Source organism: Chamaea fasciata, unplaced genomic scaffold (genome assembly GCF_029207755.1).
Source record: "Chamaea fasciata isolate MVZ Bird 193981 ecotype frontalis unplaced genomic scaffold, bChaFas1.0.hap1 SCAF_2, whole genome shotgun sequence".
Taxonomy (NCBI): Eukaryota; Metazoa; Chordata; class Aves; order Passeriformes; family Sylviidae; genus Chamaea; species Chamaea fasciata.
The window spans coordinates 20,011,130-20,031,813 of NW_027094087.1; the positions used below are offsets into that span (position 1 = coordinate 20,011,130).

General features: G+C 43.9%; 3 protein-coding genes across 4 annotated transcripts; 1 reads left to right on the plus strand and 2 right to left on the minus strand.

Moving 5' to 3' along the window:
- Window positions 1–4,108: 4,108 nt before the first annotated feature.
- Window positions 4,109–13,112, minus strand: PCNP (PEST proteolytic signal containing nuclear protein). 2 transcript variants are annotated; one of them, XM_066175167.1, is made up of 5 exons: window positions 13,032–13,112; window positions 9,399–9,619; window positions 7,333–7,407; window positions 6,764–6,819; window positions 4,109–5,891 (listed from the first exon to the last, which is right to left on the minus strand). In XM_066175167.1, exons 1-5 carry the CDS (start codon window positions 13,084–13,086, stop codon window positions 5,762–5,764), a joined length of 537 nt encoding a protein of 178 aa, XP_066031264.1. In that variant the 5' UTR covers window positions 13,087–13,112; the 3' UTR covers window positions 4,109–5,761. The 2 variants fall into 2 exon arrangements, with proteins under 2 accessions (XP_066031264.1, XP_066031265.1); XM_066175168.1 differs by lacking the exon at window positions 13,032–13,112 and adding an exon at window positions 9,643–10,391 and having other exon boundaries at window positions 9,399–9,567.
- A 1,954-nt stretch (window positions 13,113–15,066) lies between these two features.
- On the minus strand, window positions 15,067–18,409 carry TRMT10C (tRNA methyltransferase 10C, mitochondrial RNase P subunit). The gene is made up of 3 exons (XM_066175169.1): window positions 18,151–18,409; window positions 16,686–16,828; window positions 15,067–16,498 (listed from the first exon to the last, which is right to left on the minus strand). The coding sequence occupies exon 3, from the start codon at window positions 16,475–16,477 to the stop codon at window positions 15,224–15,226; it is 1,254 nt and encodes a 417-aa protein (XP_066031266.1). The 5' UTR covers window positions 16,478–16,498; window positions 16,686–16,828; window positions 18,151–18,409; the 3' UTR covers window positions 15,067–15,223.
- A 208-nt stretch (window positions 18,410–18,617) lies between these two features.
- On the plus strand, window positions 18,618–20,684 carry TXNL4B (thioredoxin like 4B). The gene is made up of 4 exons (XM_066175183.1): window positions 18,618–18,743; window positions 19,036–19,197; window positions 19,524–19,675; window positions 20,140–20,684. Exons 2-4 carry the CDS (start codon window positions 19,066–19,068, stop codon window positions 20,303–20,305), a joined length of 450 nt encoding a protein of 149 aa, XP_066031280.1. The 5' UTR covers window positions 18,618–18,743; window positions 19,036–19,065; the 3' UTR covers window positions 20,306–20,684.

Sequence of the window (20,684 nt, forward strand, 5' to 3'; positions counted from 1 at the left end):
TTCTCTAGGGAAAGGTGTTGCAGATTTCTCTTCAGTTTTTCACTTTCCATATACAGATTCTGGCCTGGATAGTTCTAGTAACACATGATTTTTAATTTTTGCTTAAGGCTCAAAGAATTTTGTTGTATGAGGAAAGGAAACACACAGCCCTCCTGAACTGAGTGTCAGAACATGGCTGTACAAGAGCACAGTGCTAATGGAACACCGTGTATCTTGATACTGAACTTGCTTTGGCTGCAAACCCTCGGGGCGGCTGAGGTATCTGCCCGGCCCCCTGGTACCCAGCTGTAGCCATTTTGGTTTGTTTCAGACGTTATTTCTCTTGACTTGGGTGTCCACAACACTGCACTCCAGAGCAAGCACCAGCCAGCACTTCCATCTTGGCCTCTGCCCTGGGATGGGTATTTGAGCAGGAGTTGGGGTGTGGAAGTTGTCCTCCAGTGTCACTCTCCTGGTTGAAGGATAAGCTGTACCTGTCCTGTGCCTTTCCCTTTGCTGCTACAGGAACTTCAAGGCAGCACTGATGTTGCAGAAAGCCTTATGATCATCTGTGGTTCATCCTAAGGGAACGCCAGGAGCTTTTTAACTCCTCTGTGAGCCTCTGTAAGTAACTAAGCTACATCTATAATTGAAGAAAAGTGGGGGTTTCAAAAGGCTGAGTGCTGAAGGAGTAAGGCAGGCTTCTGTTGAACAATTGCTCCACAGGGATATAGCTATAGGTGCACAACAGCCAAGTGATGTGTGGGTAATTTTTGCCCCACTTTATTTCCACTGGAATTACAACCATGTCATTCCTCACTGTTAAAGGAAGCACCAGGGTATAATGATGACATTCAGGAGCCAGCGTTACAGCTGTGGCTGATAATGTGGTGGAACCCCCCAGCATCTCTGGAGCAGCTCTTAACCGAGGCCTATTCCCTGCAGAACAATTCCAGCTGCTGCAGGCAGAGGCCCTGGTCACTCTGTTGTCACCCTCAAGTGCAGCGCTGTTGGGGAGCATCCTTACAATTCTCATGTGACCTTTGAAGGACTTAGCAGAAAGGGAGTTTTTCTTGTTCTCCCAGGAAAAGTTTTGTGCTGTAAGCTTTGTCTCTCCTCAGGGGTCTAGTGCCTTCCAGCATTGCTGAGTTAAGTGGTGCTTTTAGATGTGGAGTATTGCAAGCTCTTGTCTTCATGTGAACAGGACTGTCACACCTAAGAGAACTAAAGCACCCCTTTAGGCCCTGGTTTCAGTTACCTGTTCAGTGGCAGCTGCTGTGAGTGGGGAGGGCTCCCACAGGCACATTTCTGTCACCCAGGCACGGTTGTGATTCTCTAGCGAGCCAGTGGGCATCACCTTATATGCAGCTACCACGTTTACAAATCGGGAAGCTGGGGGAGAAAAGTTGTTTTTATTACAACTTGCATTAACTTTAGATTAATAACTTGGACTGCCAGGAAAACATCAATACGAGCTCATGACTTCAAGTTTCAGTGGAGTTCTTGCTACAGAACCACAAACGCTTCTTGCATATCCATCTCATCAGGAAATCCAATCCCAAGAAACAAATTTAGGAACTGAGCTACACACTGAGCAGGGGTTTTCCAGACCTCATTTCATGCCACTGCATCAGGAAGTCCAGGCTCCGATTACCAGCCACTCCTGCCTCCTCCTTACCCAGCCTGAGGGGCAGCTGCCATTGGAGTGTCCAGACCTCAAAAAGCTGCAGTTCGGGCTGTAAATCTTGGGCTCCCACCACTGCAGAGTGCTAAATGCAAGTTTGCAAACACACGCTGAGCATGCTCTGTCGAGTTGAAGTGTAACAGTTGATGTTCTGTGCTTTTAATTCCATGGATAACCACACACCTAGCCCCAGGCAATGGCTCCACATTATTAGCCACGAACAGCTTTCCTAAGTAAGCACGTTAGAAGATGCCAATGTTTCAAAATTAGACAACAGTAGATCTTTTTGTTAACGAAACCAGAAGAAATAAGGGATGTGTTAACAGGATAAAGTAAAAAAGCAAACTGTTAATGATCCAGTATTTATGCTGTTCTAGTGAGTCGTGCCAGAGACACTAGACAACAAATTCTGGTGCCTTTAGAACATTAACCTTCCCTTTTGTAGCTTGAGGGCAGAACTACTCAGTTTTTCTCAACTTATATAAGGAATTCAAAAAAACCAAACCTCCTTGCAGAACACCCTTTAAGGCTACCAAATACACAGACACAAAGCCTTCTTGAAACCCTGTAGCTCCTCCAAACAGATTTATCTTACCGCAGCCTATAGAGAGTTCTAGTGACACCAGTGAATTCCAATAGTTTAAAACCCATTTGCCTCTTCAGGAAACAGAAGCTGCCATTTTCTCAAAAGCTGACTTTTCCTCCCAAGTGTCTTCGGAAAGCCAACTTTGGTAAAGCCACTGCCAGCACACAAAACTCAGCAGAGTCCTGTCAGCTCTGACAAAGGAGTGCTCCACAAACCTGGCAGCCATGGAGATGAAGCTCACCAGGCCTGATGGCAGCTCCCAGGAAGACCACAGTTGGTTTTGCCAAAATCCAATGAATACCAGGATTGTCTCATCTCCGACAGGGCACAAGCTGTGAACTGGCACCCCTCAGTTACCTTAGAGACAGGCTGGGGACTCCTTCTTGCTGAGGAAATTGCATTCTGACAATCAGGACACTGCACCTCCTATGCTTTAAAGGAATGCAATTAGTAAAGGGTTACACCCAGCACTGCCTGAAACAGGGCCACCAGCAGTTCACTGCACTCTTTGGTGGGGCTGTTTTGGACTTCTGGGCGGGGACTTCTCTTGACTTTTGTTTTTTGGGTTTTTGTTGGGTTTTTTTTGGGAGGGGGTGTGTGTTGGGCTTTTTTATTATTTTAATATAATTAGATGAGTTTGGATCCATTTTCAAGCCAGCAGGCTCAGAACAGCCCAGCTGCAGGGTAGCACAGAGAAGGTTACTGGGTGACTGCTCACATCTTCACCTTATGTCATCAATGTTCTGCAGGCTGCTCAGGTGCCAATTCCTGCTAAGCGAGCATGAGCCCCAGGGGATGGAACTACACAAGCTGGCATTTCAACCACTGACAGACACACACAGCGTGCTGTACTAAGCAGTTCAAGGTCTCCATGCCTCCTTGAAGCACTTCAACATAGCTAAACCAGATCATTTATCACGTGTTTCGCGATTGTTGAACATCCTTAGAAAAAAAAGCCAAACAAACCAACCAACCAACCAAAAAAACCCAAACAAAATCACACCAAGAACAAAAAAAAAAAATAAGGCTCTCTGCATGAAAAAAACCTGACTACTCTAACAAGCGCCTACAGCTTCAAGTTAATCCCAGCTCTTATTTGCCTTGATGATTGTTCAGATCAGTCAGTTTGTTCTCACAAGCGTCAGACATTAAACACCAGCAGACACCTGGGAGTAAGAAACTCCAGCTTGTTTGGCACCCAGTGCTCAGGAGACTGAGGCCATCCTAATGGCCTTGCTCCCATGAAGCACAGAGAAGGAAACTTGCATTGTGTGAGGCAGGAACACTGCTCCCCTTCAGCCAAGATTTACAAGTTTCTGCAGTCTCTCACAAGGTCTAGGATTATTTACTGACCATGGAAGTGAGAAGACAAATATAACTTTTGCTCTCTCAGTTGCATGGAAGGCATTTCATAGTATGTCTGCTCTTCTGCCTTGCAATTTCCCTAAATGATATTGAAGTACAAGGAAATTGTGGGTATGAACATCTACTTGAGACAAAGGTGTGGAAGAAAGTGCTGGTAGGTTAACTAAAACAAGGAACAGATCTCTGAGTCATTCTCTCATTTGAAGTTCTGTTTTGCTGTGTTCTTATACAAGTGACTGATATGCCTATAGGATACTGACAATCCTATAGGATTGATATATGAACGAGCTACTGAGGAGCACGAGAAAACAGCTATTCACTATGGATTACCACTATCTTAAAGGGATTTATTTAGACAAACATAACCACATGTGATGAAAATAAGTGAAAAGTTTGTCTTGCCTAGTTCCAGTAATGCCCAAATTGGTTTTGGAAGTCCTAAAAGTCAGTTTTGAAAGTGTGCTTTGTTTTAAATAAACCAAATATTTCTGCTATGGAAGAAAAATAATGTATACATTTTTATGTTAAGTTTATAACAAGGCTTTTAAAAGAAAACAGTTACAGGTATTCAACTGCATCAGACTTCAAAAGAAAAAAGATTACACATACAATACAAAAATACAAAAAAATATTTTTAGAACTTACAAACTCAAAAGTCTAAGTGGTCAGAGCTTTCCTAAAATAATAATAAAAAAATACATTTCAAGATGCACTTTCCTTTCTTTACTTAAAAGTTCAACTTTTGCAAGAAGACAGTTTTAGAGGCAGGATGAAAGTAATTAATGTATTGAATGCTACAACCATTTCCCAGCTGAAATTAATTTAGTGGTTGACACTATCAGGTATTTGAGTTTTAAAAGAACCTTATGTTTGTTTGGGGTAGGGGAGGTGTTGTTGATAATGTTCTATTTAATCTATAGTTAAATGTATAGTAAAATGTTTCACAAATATGCAATCTAAATTAGACTGAAATTTAGATAATCATTACTAACACTGAAATCCTTCAGCACTCTCCTGCAGTATGGAAGCTAAGAAATAAACTGACCAGATTCATGTCACTGCTGAAAATCACTGCAAAAGGAAGACAGGCAGGAAAGGTCAAGTTTTATTTGCAAAGTTGACATTTGTTAGAAACATCAGGACTGCAGATACAGCATTCTTTGACCTGATAGTGTCCACTGAGGTCATAGGCATCAAGGCATTTTGTCTTAAATGGCAAGACAGGGAAAGTGCATCTTAGATTTTTCATACTTAAGCAGTGAGTTACCGATTTTTGGTGTGGCTTTTATTCCTTCTAGGCATAGTAAAGAAAAATATTTCAACCAAAAGTGAAGCTTCATGTACATTAGCTTGTATTTTTGGTGGTGGCTTTTGTGTACCACTAGGAAATGCCAACAAGCACTACTCAAGGCTAATGATTTAAAAGGAGCACACTGAAAATACTGATTTACCTTTGTAGTGACTATTCTTTACAGACTGTATCTAATATACAGACAAGGCCCATTTCCTTAGGACAGAACAGGCCGCTGAAGGTTACACATCCTACATGAAGTTTTAAACAAAATCAGAGCTAAGTTACCAGAGCCACTCAGAGCAACATAATTCCTAGTTTGCAGAGATTTAACAAAAGGTGACTGCAGGGAGAAAAAAATCCAGGTTCTTATTATTTCCTGTGTAAGATTATATTCAGATTAATAGTCCAGTAACACTTCTAGCACAAGACATTGCTCACTCTCTTTAGCAGAATTCCTAGGAGTCAACTGTTTCTCCTGTTATGAAGAGGGAGCCAGAAGTGAGAATGCAAGAGCATTCAATTTTAATCTGATTAAAGAGACAGTAACCTTTTTCATCCACCTTATTTAATCACTGACAAAAAAAATTATCTTAAAAAGGTACCACTCCAATTTCTTTATTATCTGTAACCTTTTGAAACTAATCACATGAACTACAAAATTAGCAAATGCCTTGAAATCTGTATACAAAACATAAATTACCTCTAATTTCAAACTCATTTATTAGTGTACCACTCAAAGTCTTAAAAAAGTGGCTCCAAAGATAGTCTCATACCATTCTTAAAAAAGGAAACTGTTCCTTTAATGTTACACCCTCCCCTCCCCCCAAAACACCCAACTTGTAATCCACATCATTTAGTTATTTTCTTGGTCATGGACATTTCCAAGATGAGATTTTATATTTCGTTCCCATAACTTCTGGTTGTCAGAAAATCCATGCTTTCCTTTATTGAACGAATTTGGTCCTGCTGAGGTTGGTGTATCCCTGTGAAAAGTAAAACAAGAGCAGTTGAGCCACCCTGACACACTGAAAATGCCAATTTCAAGCCCAGTCTGCCCCAGAAACTACGACACATTTCCTTCTGTTCCATCAGGAGCCCTCACTGCTAGCAGCTGTAAGCTGGCCACAGAACTGATCTGCACACAGTATGTCAAAATAGAGTGATGAAGTGGGGCAGGAGCAGTGGCAGGAATTGCTGCCAGCTACGAAGATTAAGAAACTGAGGATGCAAATTTGCTACTGGAGAAAAAAGAAAAAACACAAAACTAGAGCATTTCCAGAGTGACTGACTTTAAAAGCAGTCTATCATGATAAACACCTCTAAAATACAAATTCTCAAAATTCATCCCTAATTTAAGTGAAGCCTCCTCTGAAAGGTCCCAATGTATTTTAGGACTGAACCCCTACCGCCTCAAATCTGTGGCCAGCAGAAGAATTACATGATTTATTATAAAGTAAAGAAGGAATTCTTTGTCTTTCTGAAAGATGATTCTTATCTTCCCCTTGCACATGAGTTTAAAAACGTGACCAGACTACCTACTTCAAGGCAATTTATAAAAAGGAGAACCAGAAATATACAAAGTAGAGACAAGCAGGAATTCCTACCTATTACATTTACAAGAAAAAAAATGAACTGCTATTTAATGCAGACTCAATTTCTTCCTCAAAAAAGGTAAATAAGGTTCAAAGTTCAAATGCAAATGTACTACTTTTAACCTGCAGATGGCATATTTGAAAATCTTGCCTCTGGAGAAATGCTTCTTTAACCTATTCTACCTCGATTGTCAAACCACCCTCAAGACCTGCCCTGAGCTGGGGAGGTGTTTCACACAGAGCACAGTTTAAAGCTGCCCTACCTTCCGATGTTCTTCATGCGCATCTTAGCCTCAGGGGGCATCTCCTCGGGCTCGCTCTGCGGGGACAGAGGGGGTCAGAGCAGGGACAGAAGGGGACAGAGCCGGGACAGAGCCGGGCTGCTCCCAGCACTCACTGCCTGAGCAGACAGAGGTTGCCCTGCCGCCGCATGGGGCAGCAGAGGCACCCTGAGCACAAGGGAGCTCCCACACCCTTTACAGAACAAAATACAAATTCCTTCCTTCAGCTCCATGTAACGAGGAGCAGTAATAGGAGAACAAAATAATTAGCAAACCAGAAGCACAGCTTTCCTTTGCCTCCCCCTAATCAAGCCTAGAGAAAGCAAGTATTAATTCAAATTATGTTGAGCATCTTACTTTCAGGGAGAAGTTACCAACATTTTAATGATTTCTTGAACCGACATAGAGCTTTAGTATGTTCTTAATCAGAGTCAAAAGAGATGCTTCTAGGTTGAAAATTCCTGACATTTATGTCAAGAACCATAAATAACCCACTCTCTCTGCCTACCACACCTATGGTATTTTGTGTTGATCACTGGCTTATTACTCACATCTTCATCTTCGTTGAAAGCTGCTGCTACAGAAAGGGTTTTTGGAGCCAAAGTTGGAACAGGCTCTTTAGGCTTCTGGAAAAGACAAAATGCACAAGTAACGTAAGTCTACAAACTCAAAAAAGCTACCCTTGTCTTTTTAAATATTTTGGTAAAATTAAGTCAAACATCTTCACTGAAATGGGCAACCAGGGGGAAAAGTTTTTGTCTGAATCAAGCACATAAAGGACTCTGTAATGAAAAAAGGAAAATGACTGCTCATTTATGTGTGATCAGTCTGAGCAGCAAGCTGAGCCCTCTCATATTACAGCTCCCCACATGCAGGTCTTAACTTTCTAGCACACTGCAGGGGTACTCAGCCACTGGTGCATGACATGAACAATTAAAACAGAACCGGAATAACTTGTGGTATTCAAAATTCTACTGTGTCACTATTTCCATTATTCTTTTGGGATATTCTTATCCATCCGTGTCAGAAAAAAAAAAATGTTTATTTTCTTCGATTTTAACAATGTGACAGCTTTCTGGCTTAAAACAATACAATGCTTTTCAACTACAATCAGGATCTATCACACAGTCTGATTAATATAAAGTTCCTTTAAAGAATATTTCTTTTATTTCCAATTTTTCATTCCTCTATTGAAAGTGCAGGAGGCTGTCAAACTCACAACTGCTACATGTAATACAACAGTGGTACCAAAAGTTACTTCAACACCACTGAGAAAAAGCAAAGTTACTAGTGGCTACTCTAGTACTCTAACAGATGTACCAACTGTACTAACATGTACTACAGTACTAACAGTTGGTACTACAGGACTGAGTCAATCCTGTGCAGTGCTTTCTTCATTCTGCCTTTACTGGCAATTCTTTAACACACACTCCTAGAAGCTGGTACTGCAGCAGAGCCCTTATGCAACTGCTCACAGCTGCTCTTTACTGACACTGCACAACATATAAATCCTACACCATTATTAAAACATCTGTGCCCAAGGAATGGGGACTGTACTAGGGGAGTAAAAATGACTGAAAAGAAACAGGGTAAATTTCAGCACTGTCCCATCTGGTGCACTGTCAGTCACCCACTACATTCAGTGAACCAGAAATCCTGAGCCAAATGTACTGCCACTTTGGACATGAGAAACTGAAGCATGCTAGAAGCTCAAAGGAGGCCTTGTCTATTTTTCCGAAGTCTGAGCTGGCCTGACTGCATTTATAACCTAGAATGCTGCCAGCCCACATCTCCCTTCCATCTCAAAATAACAGAGCACCCTTTTAATCCTTTGCAGGTCTCTAAAATGCTGGCTGCCATTGCAGGTGCAAGGCTTTCACCATTAGAGTTTGAATTTGGGGCAGACAACTACCCACAGCATAACCCAACACAGTGAGGGGTGGGAAACGTAAATGAACTGTGTTAAACAGAGAGGCAGCCCCTGCATGTCTTTGACTCTGGAAGTACAGAGAGTCAGCAGATTCCCATCTGAACAAGCACAAGAGTACCTTGAGCTGGACAATCAGGGGGATGAGAATTCTTAGAAACCTATGTAACAAAGCCCCATCTCCTGCATTTAACACAAATAAATCATACTGACCTTGCAAAGAGCAGGCAAAGTTATGGAAATACGCTGCAGTTCCCCATGCTAAAATAAGATCTTTGGAGTGGAAGACAACCTATTAAGGCACCTAGATGCTTTCTTCTAGCTTTAAGCATCCTATCCAATGAAGCTCCCAGCATTCATTTCAAAGTGGCCTGAACAGCTTACCAGGTCTGCTCATTTCCCTCAGGTAATTATTGCAGACTTGTTAAATCTCATTACAAAATTATTCTGTATGTTCAAAGATCTACAGTTCATTTCAATCAAGTCTTACGATTCCTGAGGCTACTGACCTGTTATTAATCACCTTGAAGTAGTTACACGTGCACAACTAGCTGGCCCTGCAATGCCTGCTTAAACTTTACCCAAGTTACCCTCATGGGAATTCAGGGTTTCCTTCTGCAAGGAAGCCTCCCCAAAGTACTTCCCTTTCCCCTCAGTTTCCCAAAAATTAAAACCCCCCAGTAAACTTACATTTGCTCCCAGTTTGATGGATATTGCAGAGGCCTTCTTTGTTGTCTGACTGCCTATGGCAAATCCAAACTTGGACATTTTGGCAGGAGCAGGCTTTGTGGTGAAGTCTTCAGCTTCTTCATGAGCCGCCCGTTTCTCTGCGCTGCGACTCGAACTTTCTCCTCCATTACTGGAAGAAACAGTCTTAGTTTTCACAGGTTTTTCTGCCTCTTCTTCAGGTCCTGGTGAAGTCGAAACAACTTACCAAGATGAGCTACTTTTACTGAGCAGATTGATGGGAGCAGCAACCTCAAAAAGCATTAGACTTTGGGTGCAATAGGTAAGATGCTTTCAGTGACAGCAGTTTCCACCAATGTATACTTAGTGGACAGCAAAACACAAAGAGGAGAAGAAACTGCAAGCACTCACTTCTTGTATGAGCCAGGAAAACAATCTTGGAGCACCATCTCTTTATTTAGTATGGAAGTCAAAGTTGTAAATGTAGTAAATTAAATGTAGATGACTAAATCTTTTTAAGTTGTCACAGATAAGCTTTCATAATTGGAATCCCAATTCCAAATCTAGAGTAGATAATCTAAGTTAAAATTAATTCTATTAAATTTCTACAAAATCATGTCCATGCCAGTCTCTAGGCTTGTCAGGCCCAGCTCTAAAACCATGGGAGTGACTACAATGAGGCTGTCTCAATCACGTTTCAAGTCACTGCTTGTCCACATCTCATCTGTAATAAATCTGCCACACTCTGCTTGAGGAAGGAACATATATATATAGATAGATAGATAGATAGATAGATAGATAGATAGATAGATAGATAGATAGATAGATTTTCTGGCTTTGTATAGTCATGGAAAACATAGCAGCTGAACAGTGATCCACAGAGAAAAAACATCCAAGTAACACTTCCATAAAATCAGCTTCTCCAGCTCCACCAAGAGACAAAGGTGTCCTTGGCAAACTGAGACTGAACAGAGTAAATGTTTCAGCAAAAAGGCGCTTCCCTGCTGCTGAAACAAGCAAAGCACTGCAGTAGCAGAAGAGGGGGAAAAACCAGTCCACATTAAGGAATGGACAGGGAAGTGCTCACAGCAGCAGTTTAGAACAACTGGAGCCAGCACAAGTCCCTCATCACATCAAATGGAGAAGGGCACCTGCCATGCCCAGCAAACTCCCACCATCAGGGCACAAAGCTCCCTGAACTGCTAAAGCAAAAAGCTGCTAGTAACATGAAGCAGTGGGAGAGAAGAAAGTCTGAACTGGGGCTCAACAAGATTGGAGCTCTGAGGGAAAAAAAAAAAAAAAAAAAAAAAAAAAGCAAACAACATCAGGAAAGAGAAAAACTAGGGACTCAATCTATATATGTATTTGTCTGCTGTTTCCCAAATCATAAGCAGCAGAATATACCACTTCTACCCCACTCTTCCAGGTATCAAGGTAATAAGGGATTGAAACCAAAACGGATTTATCATTCACCTTCAGAAATATGGCAGATCACAAAAAAACAAACAAAAAAAAGTAACTTTAATCAGTTTCACTGAATTAAAAAATGGCACTAGAAATTTGATCCAGAAAATATAGATATAAAAATGAAAAACAAAGGAGGAAAGAGAAACAATCAAAATTCACACAAGTGACCTTGGGTACTGGTAGCTGTCTGCAGAGACTGTGTGAGCATCCTTACAGCCAGTCCATGAAATCACATTGAACAGAATGTTCCAAGTCCAGCCTTGGGACTGGAGACTGTGATTCAAGGGTAGGCAGAAGATTCACTGGCCTTAGAAGTGCTGGAACCATAGGGTTAAGTCTTCTTTTCCATAACATACAAAATCCACAGTAGCCCAAAATTCTGGGCACAGGGAACAGTCCAGGTTCCCAGGCTAGTGCCAGCTTGAAGGTTATTACACTGCTTCTTACAGCTTCCTTCGTTTAAGGGCAAATCCTCAAATACTCCCAAGCACAAGGTGAAGCCTAAAAACAATCCACCCACCAAACCCTAAAGAGCATCTCTGTCAGAATTAGCTCCTACCAACACTGCACTCTAAGTGGTACTTCTGCTGGGCTAGACAAAGGATGAACTCCAGGCTGCTGAAAAAAACACTCCTGCCTGCTGAGAGAGCTGGAAGGGGCACAGGACAGTTGGGGAGGGTGAGGAGGGAGCTGCTGTGCTGTTTGATTTCTGCAGGACACAGAACTGCAGACATATTAACCATTGAACAGGTCTCTACCATCTCCCATGCCAGTCCATACATACATTCCAAGATATCCAGGCTGCTTTATGATTTCCTGGAGGTCACACTTCACCTACAGAAAGCACCAGGACTATTTCCAAACTCGACTGGCCAGTGCCCTTCTCATGCATTGCAGACACAAAAAGGTGTCCTACTGCACAGCCAATTTTTACTCGTGGGCACCAACAAAGCACACGAGGGGACAACTTCCACTGCCCAGGGGGCTGAAGGGACAGCAGGGACACTGCCAGCTGTCACTGCACAGCATTCCAGCACCTGCTGCCCCTGGGAGTGTCACCACTGGGAACAAACCAATCACAACTATGTTCATTTTAAATTACACCCCACTATCCTGGCAAAAGCTGCAATTTGCTTTCAAAAATCCTCATGAAACAGCTATTTTTCCTTAGGGCCAAGGCACCTCAACTCGTTCAGATCACGTTTCAGCACACGAAACAGTACACAAGACAGTATGAATTACTGATGCTGCCCAGTTACTGTGTTACTAACACAAAAAAACACCCAATACCACCACCAAAAAGTAAAAGCCACCAAAGCCCAACAGAGAACCAACAGTCAAGGAGCTACCTAAAATCAATTCTGCTCAAATGTCAGCGATTATCAGAAATAACATTCACTGCTGAGGCTATCCTGACTTGGTTTACAAGCCTGATTTAAATTTTCAATAGATCTAAGAAGTGCCCTCTCCCTACATATATACTGAAACCAAAAAAAATATCCCACCAAAACCCAACTAAAACAAAAAAAGAAATACCCCAAGAAAGAAAAGCTTTGTCTTTGCAAAGACACTGTCCTCTCAACTTTAAGTTAAGGGAAGAAGGAAGAAAAGAAACATACAATTGAAATTTTCGAACCAAATACTGCAGAAATGGCAGGAATGTCCAGTCATAATATAAATACTACAAGACCAAAGAGCAAACATACAGATTGTTGCCAAGCAGAAAACCCCCAAGTGCTTAAAACAGCAATTAAGGAATATTCACTGTACCCATTTATAAAAAAGGCACCATAACTGTTGAAAGTTAATCTTTAAGGCTCTGTCTTCATCCTTGCAGACAGCAACAGTCGTATTTCCCTCAGAGCACGGCGTTAAGTACTCCGTGTATTTTTACGAGAGAGAAATAGCGCATTTGCACGGACAAAGAGAAGCCGGTGTATTTTTACAGATGCGCCTGTAAAGCTGAGCAGAGCAGGCCCGACTCGGCCTCTCCTCCAGCGCAGCCCCCTCAGGCCCGGGCCAGCCACTCTCCCCGCAGGGCCGGGCACTGCACGGCCCGGCGCGGACAACTGACGGCCGGGTGAGGCACACCTGGACCCCACCCCCGCTGGACCAGCCCGGCCCCCGCTCCCCCCCACAGCTCCGCGGCGAGAGGCGCTACATGTTCACCTCCTACGGGCTGCGGCCGCTTCGCCTTCTCCCCCTCGGCCCTGCCGTCCGCCATTTTCCCCGCCTCCTCCGCCGCCTCACGCACCGCGCACGCGCGCCGCCCGAGCCCGCCCCCGCGGGGCCCCGCTCGCGGCCGGGCCGGCCCCGCCCCTGCGGCGCGCGGGGATGGCGCGGCGGGAGCGGCGGGAACGGCGGGGGCGCGCCGCGGACAGCGGGAGCGCGCCGATCTGACGCTCGACCGGAGCCGCTGCACACGTGGGCACGGCTTCCATTACCTCCCCCCGGGAAAGCGGGGGTATCAGTCACCCCCCGGCACCGCACCCTGAGCCTCTGCGTCAGGGGGGTGCGAAGGAACCACGTGCGCTGCCCGGGCCTCCTCACTGCGCGTGGTTTAACCATCACCTTCCGTGATTCACAAATATCATTACCTCACTGCCTCCTCGGTGGGTATAAATATCTGAAGTGTGTGGAGGTGGCGCACCAAGAAGGATCTCGGTGGTGCCAAGCAATGGGACAAGAGGGAACGGGCAGAAACTGATGCAGAGAAGTTCCACCTGAACGTGGGGAAGAAATTCTTTACTGTGCAGTGGCCGAGCACTGGAACAGGTTGCTCGGAGGGGGTGTGGAGTCTCCCTCACTAAAGATATTCAAGAACCATCCAAACGCAACCTTGTGCCATGCGCTTTGGGCCGACCCTCCTTGATTATGGAGGTTGGACCAGATGACCCATTGTGGCCCTTTCCAACCTACCCAGTGTGATTCTCTAACAGGAGTTCAAGTGAGCAGTGACACCACCCTCCCCCACCCCAGTGTGCAAGCCAGTTTGCAGACCAGAAGAGGCTGTTTGTATGGAAGAAGAGCAAATGACAGAAGGAACGTAGTACCCAGCCCATGGCAGGGGTTTAGAACTAGATGAGACACCTTCCAGCCCAAACCATCCCACAGTTCTATGACACTCAGCAGCATGTAGCTCCATTGTTGTCTCTTCCCTTGAGGAAAGAGTCTGCCTGAGTGAGAGTGAGGCACACACACTCACAGTGCCAGTCCTTGCAGTTCAGGGCTTCCCAGGGAGCTGAAGGCAGCTCTCAAGCATCACCTGGAACACCACCCTAGGGTGAAGCTTTGTGTACTTTCCAACCACACACAGCTGAAAGGAACCAGGTCTTTCCCTGCACCAGAGGTTATCCGTGCCTGGAGGCCCCTGCACCTCCCAACAGCTACTGAAGGGCAGTATCGGGATAGTGAATCTTCTGCTTTCCAAACCCCACCTTCCAACAGCATGGAGGAAAAGGACACCAGGGAGAGGGTCACCACCAACTCATCATCTGCCATCACTGACCTTAAGCATCACCCACAAAGAAAGCCCTCCTTGTCCAACAGACAGCAGCCCTGTATTTAGTTGCCCATGGCAGCTGTGCAGCCTGAACACAGATTTTCAGAGACACCAATATATTTTGAGCTGTGAGAAATATTAAACGGCTCTCTGCTCCCCTAAGTATTTACTAATAGGACTGTTTGCCATCTCAGAAGTTCCAGCACTTAGGGAAATCTACATTACATGGCCTGAAAACACAGGCACTCTGGGATGAGAGTCTTACACAAAAGTAGGTAAGATTTTTTTTTTTTTTTTGGCAGAGTCAAGAAATTTGCCTTATTCCTTCCAAACAAGGACTTGATTTGTGTCAGATAAAACATCCAGAAATAAATGGTGCAGTTGCCCAAACTCAGACAAGGTTTTAACCATTTTAGTTCAGCTATTGAAGGTCAATTCATCTGCATACAGCAGGATTCAAGAAGTAATGGCAGAGGTCTCTTCTACTTCATTTTAGTGATCTTTTAGAATAAAACTGTAGACAGCCTCCAAAGCAGTGGGCTCTGAAGACCTTTGCATTCAAGAAACAATCACCCTTGTCCAAGCACAGTTCAACTGAATAGACTGATAGTCTTCATTTAGTTATTTTTTTGAAACAGATTATCTCATTTCTCTTACATAATTTCAATGTGTGAATAAATTTAAACAGCTGGACCACTAAAGTAATTTTAAAAACCCAATTCTTAATGATGGTCATTTCAAACGTAAGCAATGAAACATGTTCTGAGATTAAGAGCTGAACAGAGGTCCAGATGTACCGAGAGGCCAGAGCATTCAAGGACAGTTTGTGTGTAAAAAATTCATTCTCCTCCCCATCACTCTACTTTTGCTTTAGTGTATAGTTCTTGCGGTGGTTTTTGGCAAATTGCTTCTCTACGTCTTCCCGTCCCTTTCTAAGTTTAAATGTGTTGATCAGGTCTAACGTTTTTTTCAGTTCCTTTACAGGCTTGTTTACAAAGACAGAGTATTTCCTTTTTGGAACAAATTCCAGAGCCTTCTTCCAGTCACCAGTATCTTTCAAGGTTAATAAAATATGCATCATTTGATCCAGAGTGAGATTTTTGGCACCAGTACTCCAAAGCAAATACTTCTCCAGTGGAAGGGCTGCAGTCTCCAATCCTAATCGCTTTGCCCGTGCTAAGGAGACTCCTGTCTTTATGCTCTTGTCAACCATTGACCCAACAATATAAATCTTGTCATGGTCAAATTTCTTCATCACTTTGGGAGAATCAGCTGTCAGATAGATGAGCTTATCCTTTGGAAAGATTTCTGTGTAGCACTGGTCTGTCATTGTGATAAGCAGCTTGCCCCATGCCTCTCTATAAATCTTGATAAATTCCTTGTGATAGAGGCTATCCTCTTTGAAGTTACAGAAGTGGATATGGAATGGATCCACAGTTCTCCGATTGCAGCTTTCACTCAGTACTATCTGTTTCACTGTATTTGTGACTTCTCGGACAGACATTTCTTTTTCATAAGACATGTCAAATACTAGAGGCTGGCCAAAGATCATGGACTGAGCAGCTCTCCAATGGTATGCTTTATCCATGGCGCTGGATGTCAAAAATACAAATGAATTCTTTTTGGTCTCATCTGTATTTGAAGCTTCATCTTGTGCTTCCAGCCTCCTTTCCCTTTTCTCATCCATCTTTCTTTTGTGACTTTTCTTGTGAAGTTCTTTGAGATGCAAATATTTTAAATACTTCTTTTTGGCTGACTTAGAAGGACACTCCATGAAAGTTTTTAGCTGTTCTTCACTAATATTTTCTGGAACTGCTCTGCCAGCTAGCCTCCACATATCCAAAGTCTCACGTGCAGCAGCCAAACTGGAAAGCTCCTTGGGCTCTGAGACCGTCTCACTGACCTCTTCGTGCAACCCGGATTTCATTACCTTCTTCCACTCATCTAAATCTAGTTTTTCTGAGAGTTCACATGACTTGTCCTGCTTCAGACAAAGGGATAAACTCAGAGGTCTACTGAGCAGAAACAAATCCTTTTTCATCCCATGCTGTGCAGCAAATGGAAGGACAGAACTTCTTACAATTTTTCTCAGAAGCATATTAGCACACTGCATACTTAGACGTGCTACACTTACCTGCAAAACACGAATAAGAGGGGAAAAAAACTTGTCAGAAATCACAAAGAAAACACATGCAGATTTTTATTCTTAGTAACACTGACAGACAATAGGCTACTTCTTGGAGGATGCTAGAAATTGCTCCTTCTACTATGAATTGTTTACTGTTTCCTAAATTAAAACAGCTTAAACCAGTTCTACTTACTGCAATTCAAAATGTAGTCAAACAACCTTCAAAAACTGCCCAAGATCTCTTTAAATTATCTGTATCACATGACGAGCCTTCACAACAAAAGTCAGTGAAATGCTGCATGGAAACCAGAAGTATTTTTATATGATTTATCTAGCCTGTGGAAACAGAAAGAAGAGATGAAATAATAACAAGTAGTACAGGAAAAGACCTTTTTTTCTCCTTTTTTGCTAAATTGTCTGTGAAGTTGGCATAGGCATATAAAGCTGAGGACATAAACCCACCCAGTCCCATTAATTTTATCCATGTTTGTATTTAAATATGAAAAGTCTGCAAAAAGAAAAACACCCAAGAACATTTAACAGTTTCCTTGGCCTATGCACACTAGTGAACTAAGCATCAGTGAAGTTTCAGTGCTTGAGGAAACATGACTTGGACAAAACTAGAATAAATTCCTAATTTTAAGTCAAAATTCATAATCTTCCTAATAAACTGAAAATTATATGTTATACAGAACAAGAAGTTAAATCTAATATTTGGTTTGTAAGTATCTACCTGCTCAGACAGAGGCACAGAAGGAGCAGTGTATTATTTAGAAATGTCATATAACCTGGCATGTGTTTTACTATACAGTAATTGGTCAAACTGGTGGCTGACCTCTCATGTTCTACCATTTTTAAGATAAAAGAAACAAGAACAACCAAGCAATCTAACTGAAAAACTGCTAAGTGTTACAATATTAGAATCCCTAATTTTACACTGAAGCGTTAAACCTACTGGCAAAAGTAATAAACAAAGAAGCATGGAGAAATCAAGGGATCAGTTCCTCAATTAACTTACATTACTGGGCCTACAATTAAGTCAATATTGAACACCAGATTTACACCATCAGAATGGTGTAAGCTGACACTGATGACAGCTTTTGATAGAGCCAAGTTACCTTCCAGTGCGTCATTCACACTAACATCTTTACTGCAAGAATTAATCTCAGGCTCTTTGAAGAACCTAGATTTGTAGCACTGAAAGTAGTTTTCTTTTTTTCTTTTCTTTTTTCTTTTTTAGCATGACTTCACTGCAACTCATCTCAGTAACAGAAAGTCTCTTCACTGGTATTTCAGACTTAACAACTTGCCTTACTTCTCCAGCACAGCTGCCCACTCAGAATCACAGAGCAAGTAAGGCTGTAAGGGGCCACAGTGGATCATCTGGTCCAACCTCCCTGCTCAAGCAGGGTCATCCCCGAGCACATGGCACATGACTGTGTCTAGACAGGTCTGGAATATCCCCAGCAAGGGAGACTCCACCACCTCTCTGGGCAACGTGTTCAGTGCACGCACCCCTGCAGAGGAAAGAAGTTCTTCCTCATGTTCAGGTGGAACTTCTGTGCATCAGTTTCTGCCCGCTACTCTCGTCCCATGGCTGAGCACCACACAGCAGAGCCCGGATCCATACTCTTGGCATTCCCTTTAGACACACTCACCGATGAGGCCGGCTGCAGGGGAGCAGCACTTGCACGTGCACGCTGCTTTATAACTTTTAAACCAGCCCACGAGTACCCCCGAGCCTCGGAGCGCCAGCTCACACCCCACAGCCCCGCTGTGCGCCCCAGCCCGGGGACACCGACGCGCCCGCTCCCCACGCTGCGGCGGGGCCCGCCAGGACCGCGGCCTCCGGGGCACCGCGCCGCGCACCTGCCCGATCGCTGGCCGCGCTCCCGCCCGCCGGGGCTCGGTCTGGCAGGGCAGGGCAGGGCAGGGCAGGGCAGGGCAGGGCAGGGCAGGGCAGGGCAGGGCAGGGCAGGGCGGACCCCGAGCCACCCGCGGTCCCCGCCGACCCGGCCGCGCCGCCACCGCCACCGCCACCGCCACCGCCGCACACCTCGTGGAGCCGCTGCGCCTGCGCGGGGCGGGCCAGGCCGGCCGCGGTGCGCACCTCCTCTGTCCCCGGCGCTCCGCGGCCGCACCGCCGGCGTTCCGGGCTGTCGGCGCCCCACGGCGGGACCTGCGGCGGGCGGCGATCCGAGGTCCTCCGTATTCCATTCCCGGGGAGCCCCCGGGCACTGAGAGGCTGCCGGTGGGTGCTGCCGCCGGCCCTGCTGCGGGCCAGGGTCTGCCCCGCCGCCGCGCTGGGCTGGGGCGGGAGGCAATCGCCTGGGGCCGAGGGTTTGTCAGCCCGGCCTGGTGGTCTGTGATGTCTCTCTTTCTCTCCGCTTCCCTCTCTTCCTCTCCTCTCTCTCCCCTCCCCCCCCCATTTTTCCTTTTAAAAAAATTATTAGCACAGCGAAGTTTCACTTCTTTTTGGCCCGCAGGCTGCTGTTTGATGGTGCGTTGTTATGTGTTTTTTTTTTCCATAACTGACTGTAAAGGGATTTTAGTGAAGACCGTCATCTGTCGCGATGAGTTTTCTGCTGCCCAAACTGACCTGTAAGAGGGAAGTGGACCAGGCAATAAAAAGCGTGGCTGAGAAGGTTTTGGTTCTCCGTTTTGGAAGAGATAATGATGCTGTTTGTCTGCAGCTCGATGATATTGTAAGACAAATTTTTTCTCTTTTTTTCTTCTTTTTTTTTTAACGGACTCTGTAAAAGTATGGCTGGTGCATAGAAAACGTTGCTTTTGCTAAGATGGGAACTCATTAAAAGTTTGGTGACAAATACAGAATGAAATTATACTATATTTATAAAAGGAAAGCATCTGTGTTACTGTTGTAGTGGCTGAACAAAGTTCTTGAGGTAGACAAGATATAATATTCTATACCTGCTTAAGCTGGTAAGACATAAGAGAAACAGGCTTTATAAAGCTCACCACCCTCTGTTCATCATGTCTCAGTCTGTCATCCACCTTTCTCACTTTCCAGCTTGCAAAAACGGCTCATGACCTAAGTAAAATGGCAGTCATTTACCTGGTGGATGTGAACAATGTCCCAGTGTACACCCAGTATTTTGACATCAGTTATATTCCATCCACTGTATTTTTCTTCAATGGACAACACATGAAGGTTGATTATGGGTAAGTCATCCTACTATTGTCTATTGTGTCCGTAAGAGTTATCAATCTTTTTCTATGTTACCATGTCTGGGGAAGGTAACATTTGAAAATGATAATGTTGTTACCAGCACCTGCATTGAGAATTCTGTAGGAAGCAAGGATGTAAAATAGAGAAGTAATTCAAAATATGGTCTGATGCAATAAGTAGTTGAAATTTGTCTGACTCTGCAAAAAAATAGTAAGAAATGGTTAAAATCTTAGACATGACACTGCACCTGTTTGACCTTTGGAGGTCACAGCATATTCCTGACTTGGTTATGCCATTACAAAGTCAGTTCATTCTTTCAGAATGACCAGATCAGAGCTCCTTATCTCATTTAGGCATTTTTCACATTTTTAAGTGTTTTTTCTCTGAATACTTTGACATTACAATTCTACCTTATATGTATATATGTTTAATATATATGTCTTATGTTTATATTTAGGTCTCCAGACCACACCAAATTTGTAGGAAGCTTCAAAACAAAGCAAGACTTTATAGATCTGATTGAAGTGATCTACCGTGGAGCAATGCGGGGAAAGCTCATTGTGAGAAGTCCTATTGATCCCAATAACATTCCTAAATATGACCTTCTCTACCAAGGAATTTAATGGGTTGACCTGAGATGAGAAGTACACAAATGGAGGGTGTTGTAGATCCCTCTTTCCTTTGGGCACTTTTGGCCTCCTCTGACACTGTGGGACAGTGTGAGCGTTTATCCTGAACGATCATATTGGTCTCCTTCTGAAGACAGATATTCTGTCACCTCATGCTTCTCTCATAAATAAAGTTACACGTTCATGCATGGAGTTCACACAAGTGACTGTTCTTTGAGTTGTGTGCTGGCCAGCCCTTACAAAAGAGGCAGGCTGCGTGCATCCTCAGCTCTGGCATCTCCAGTGCAGCCTTCTTCAGGGAACAGAGGCACTCTGTTAGTTGTCTGTTTAGTACCATTTTCATCCAGATGTAATAACAGTAAACCTGACATTA

Bases quoted from the DNA above. Each gene is read 5' to 3' on its own strand.
- PCNP (XM_066175167.1), bottom strand. From the start codon at position 13,086: ATGGCGGACGGCAGGGCCGAGGGGGAGAAGGCGAAGCGGCCGCAGCCC. The intron at 7,408-9,398 runs GTAAGTTTACTG...TGTCTTTTCCAG, and splicing joins CCATCAAACTGGGAGCAAAT to AAGCCTAAAGAGCCTGTTCC. The intron at 6,820-7,332 runs GTGAGTAATAAG...CTGTCCCCGCAG, and splicing joins CTTTCAACGAAGATGAAGAT to AGCGAGCCCGAGGAGATGCC.
- TRMT10C (XM_066175169.1), bottom strand. From the start codon at position 16,477: ATGCAGTGTGCTAATATGCTTCTGAGAAAAATTGTAAGAAGTTCTGTC.
- TXNL4B (XM_066175183.1), top strand. From the start codon at position 19,066: ATGAGTTTTCTGCTGCCCAAACTGACCTGTAAGAGGGAAGTGGACCAG. The intron at 19,198-19,523 runs GTAAGACAAATT...CTCACTTTCCAG, and splicing joins GTCTGCAGCTCGATGATATT to CTTGCAAAAACGGCTCATGA. The intron at 19,676-20,139 runs GTAAGTCATCCT...GTTTATATTTAG, and splicing joins CACATGAAGGTTGATTATGG to GTCTCCAGACCACACCAAAT.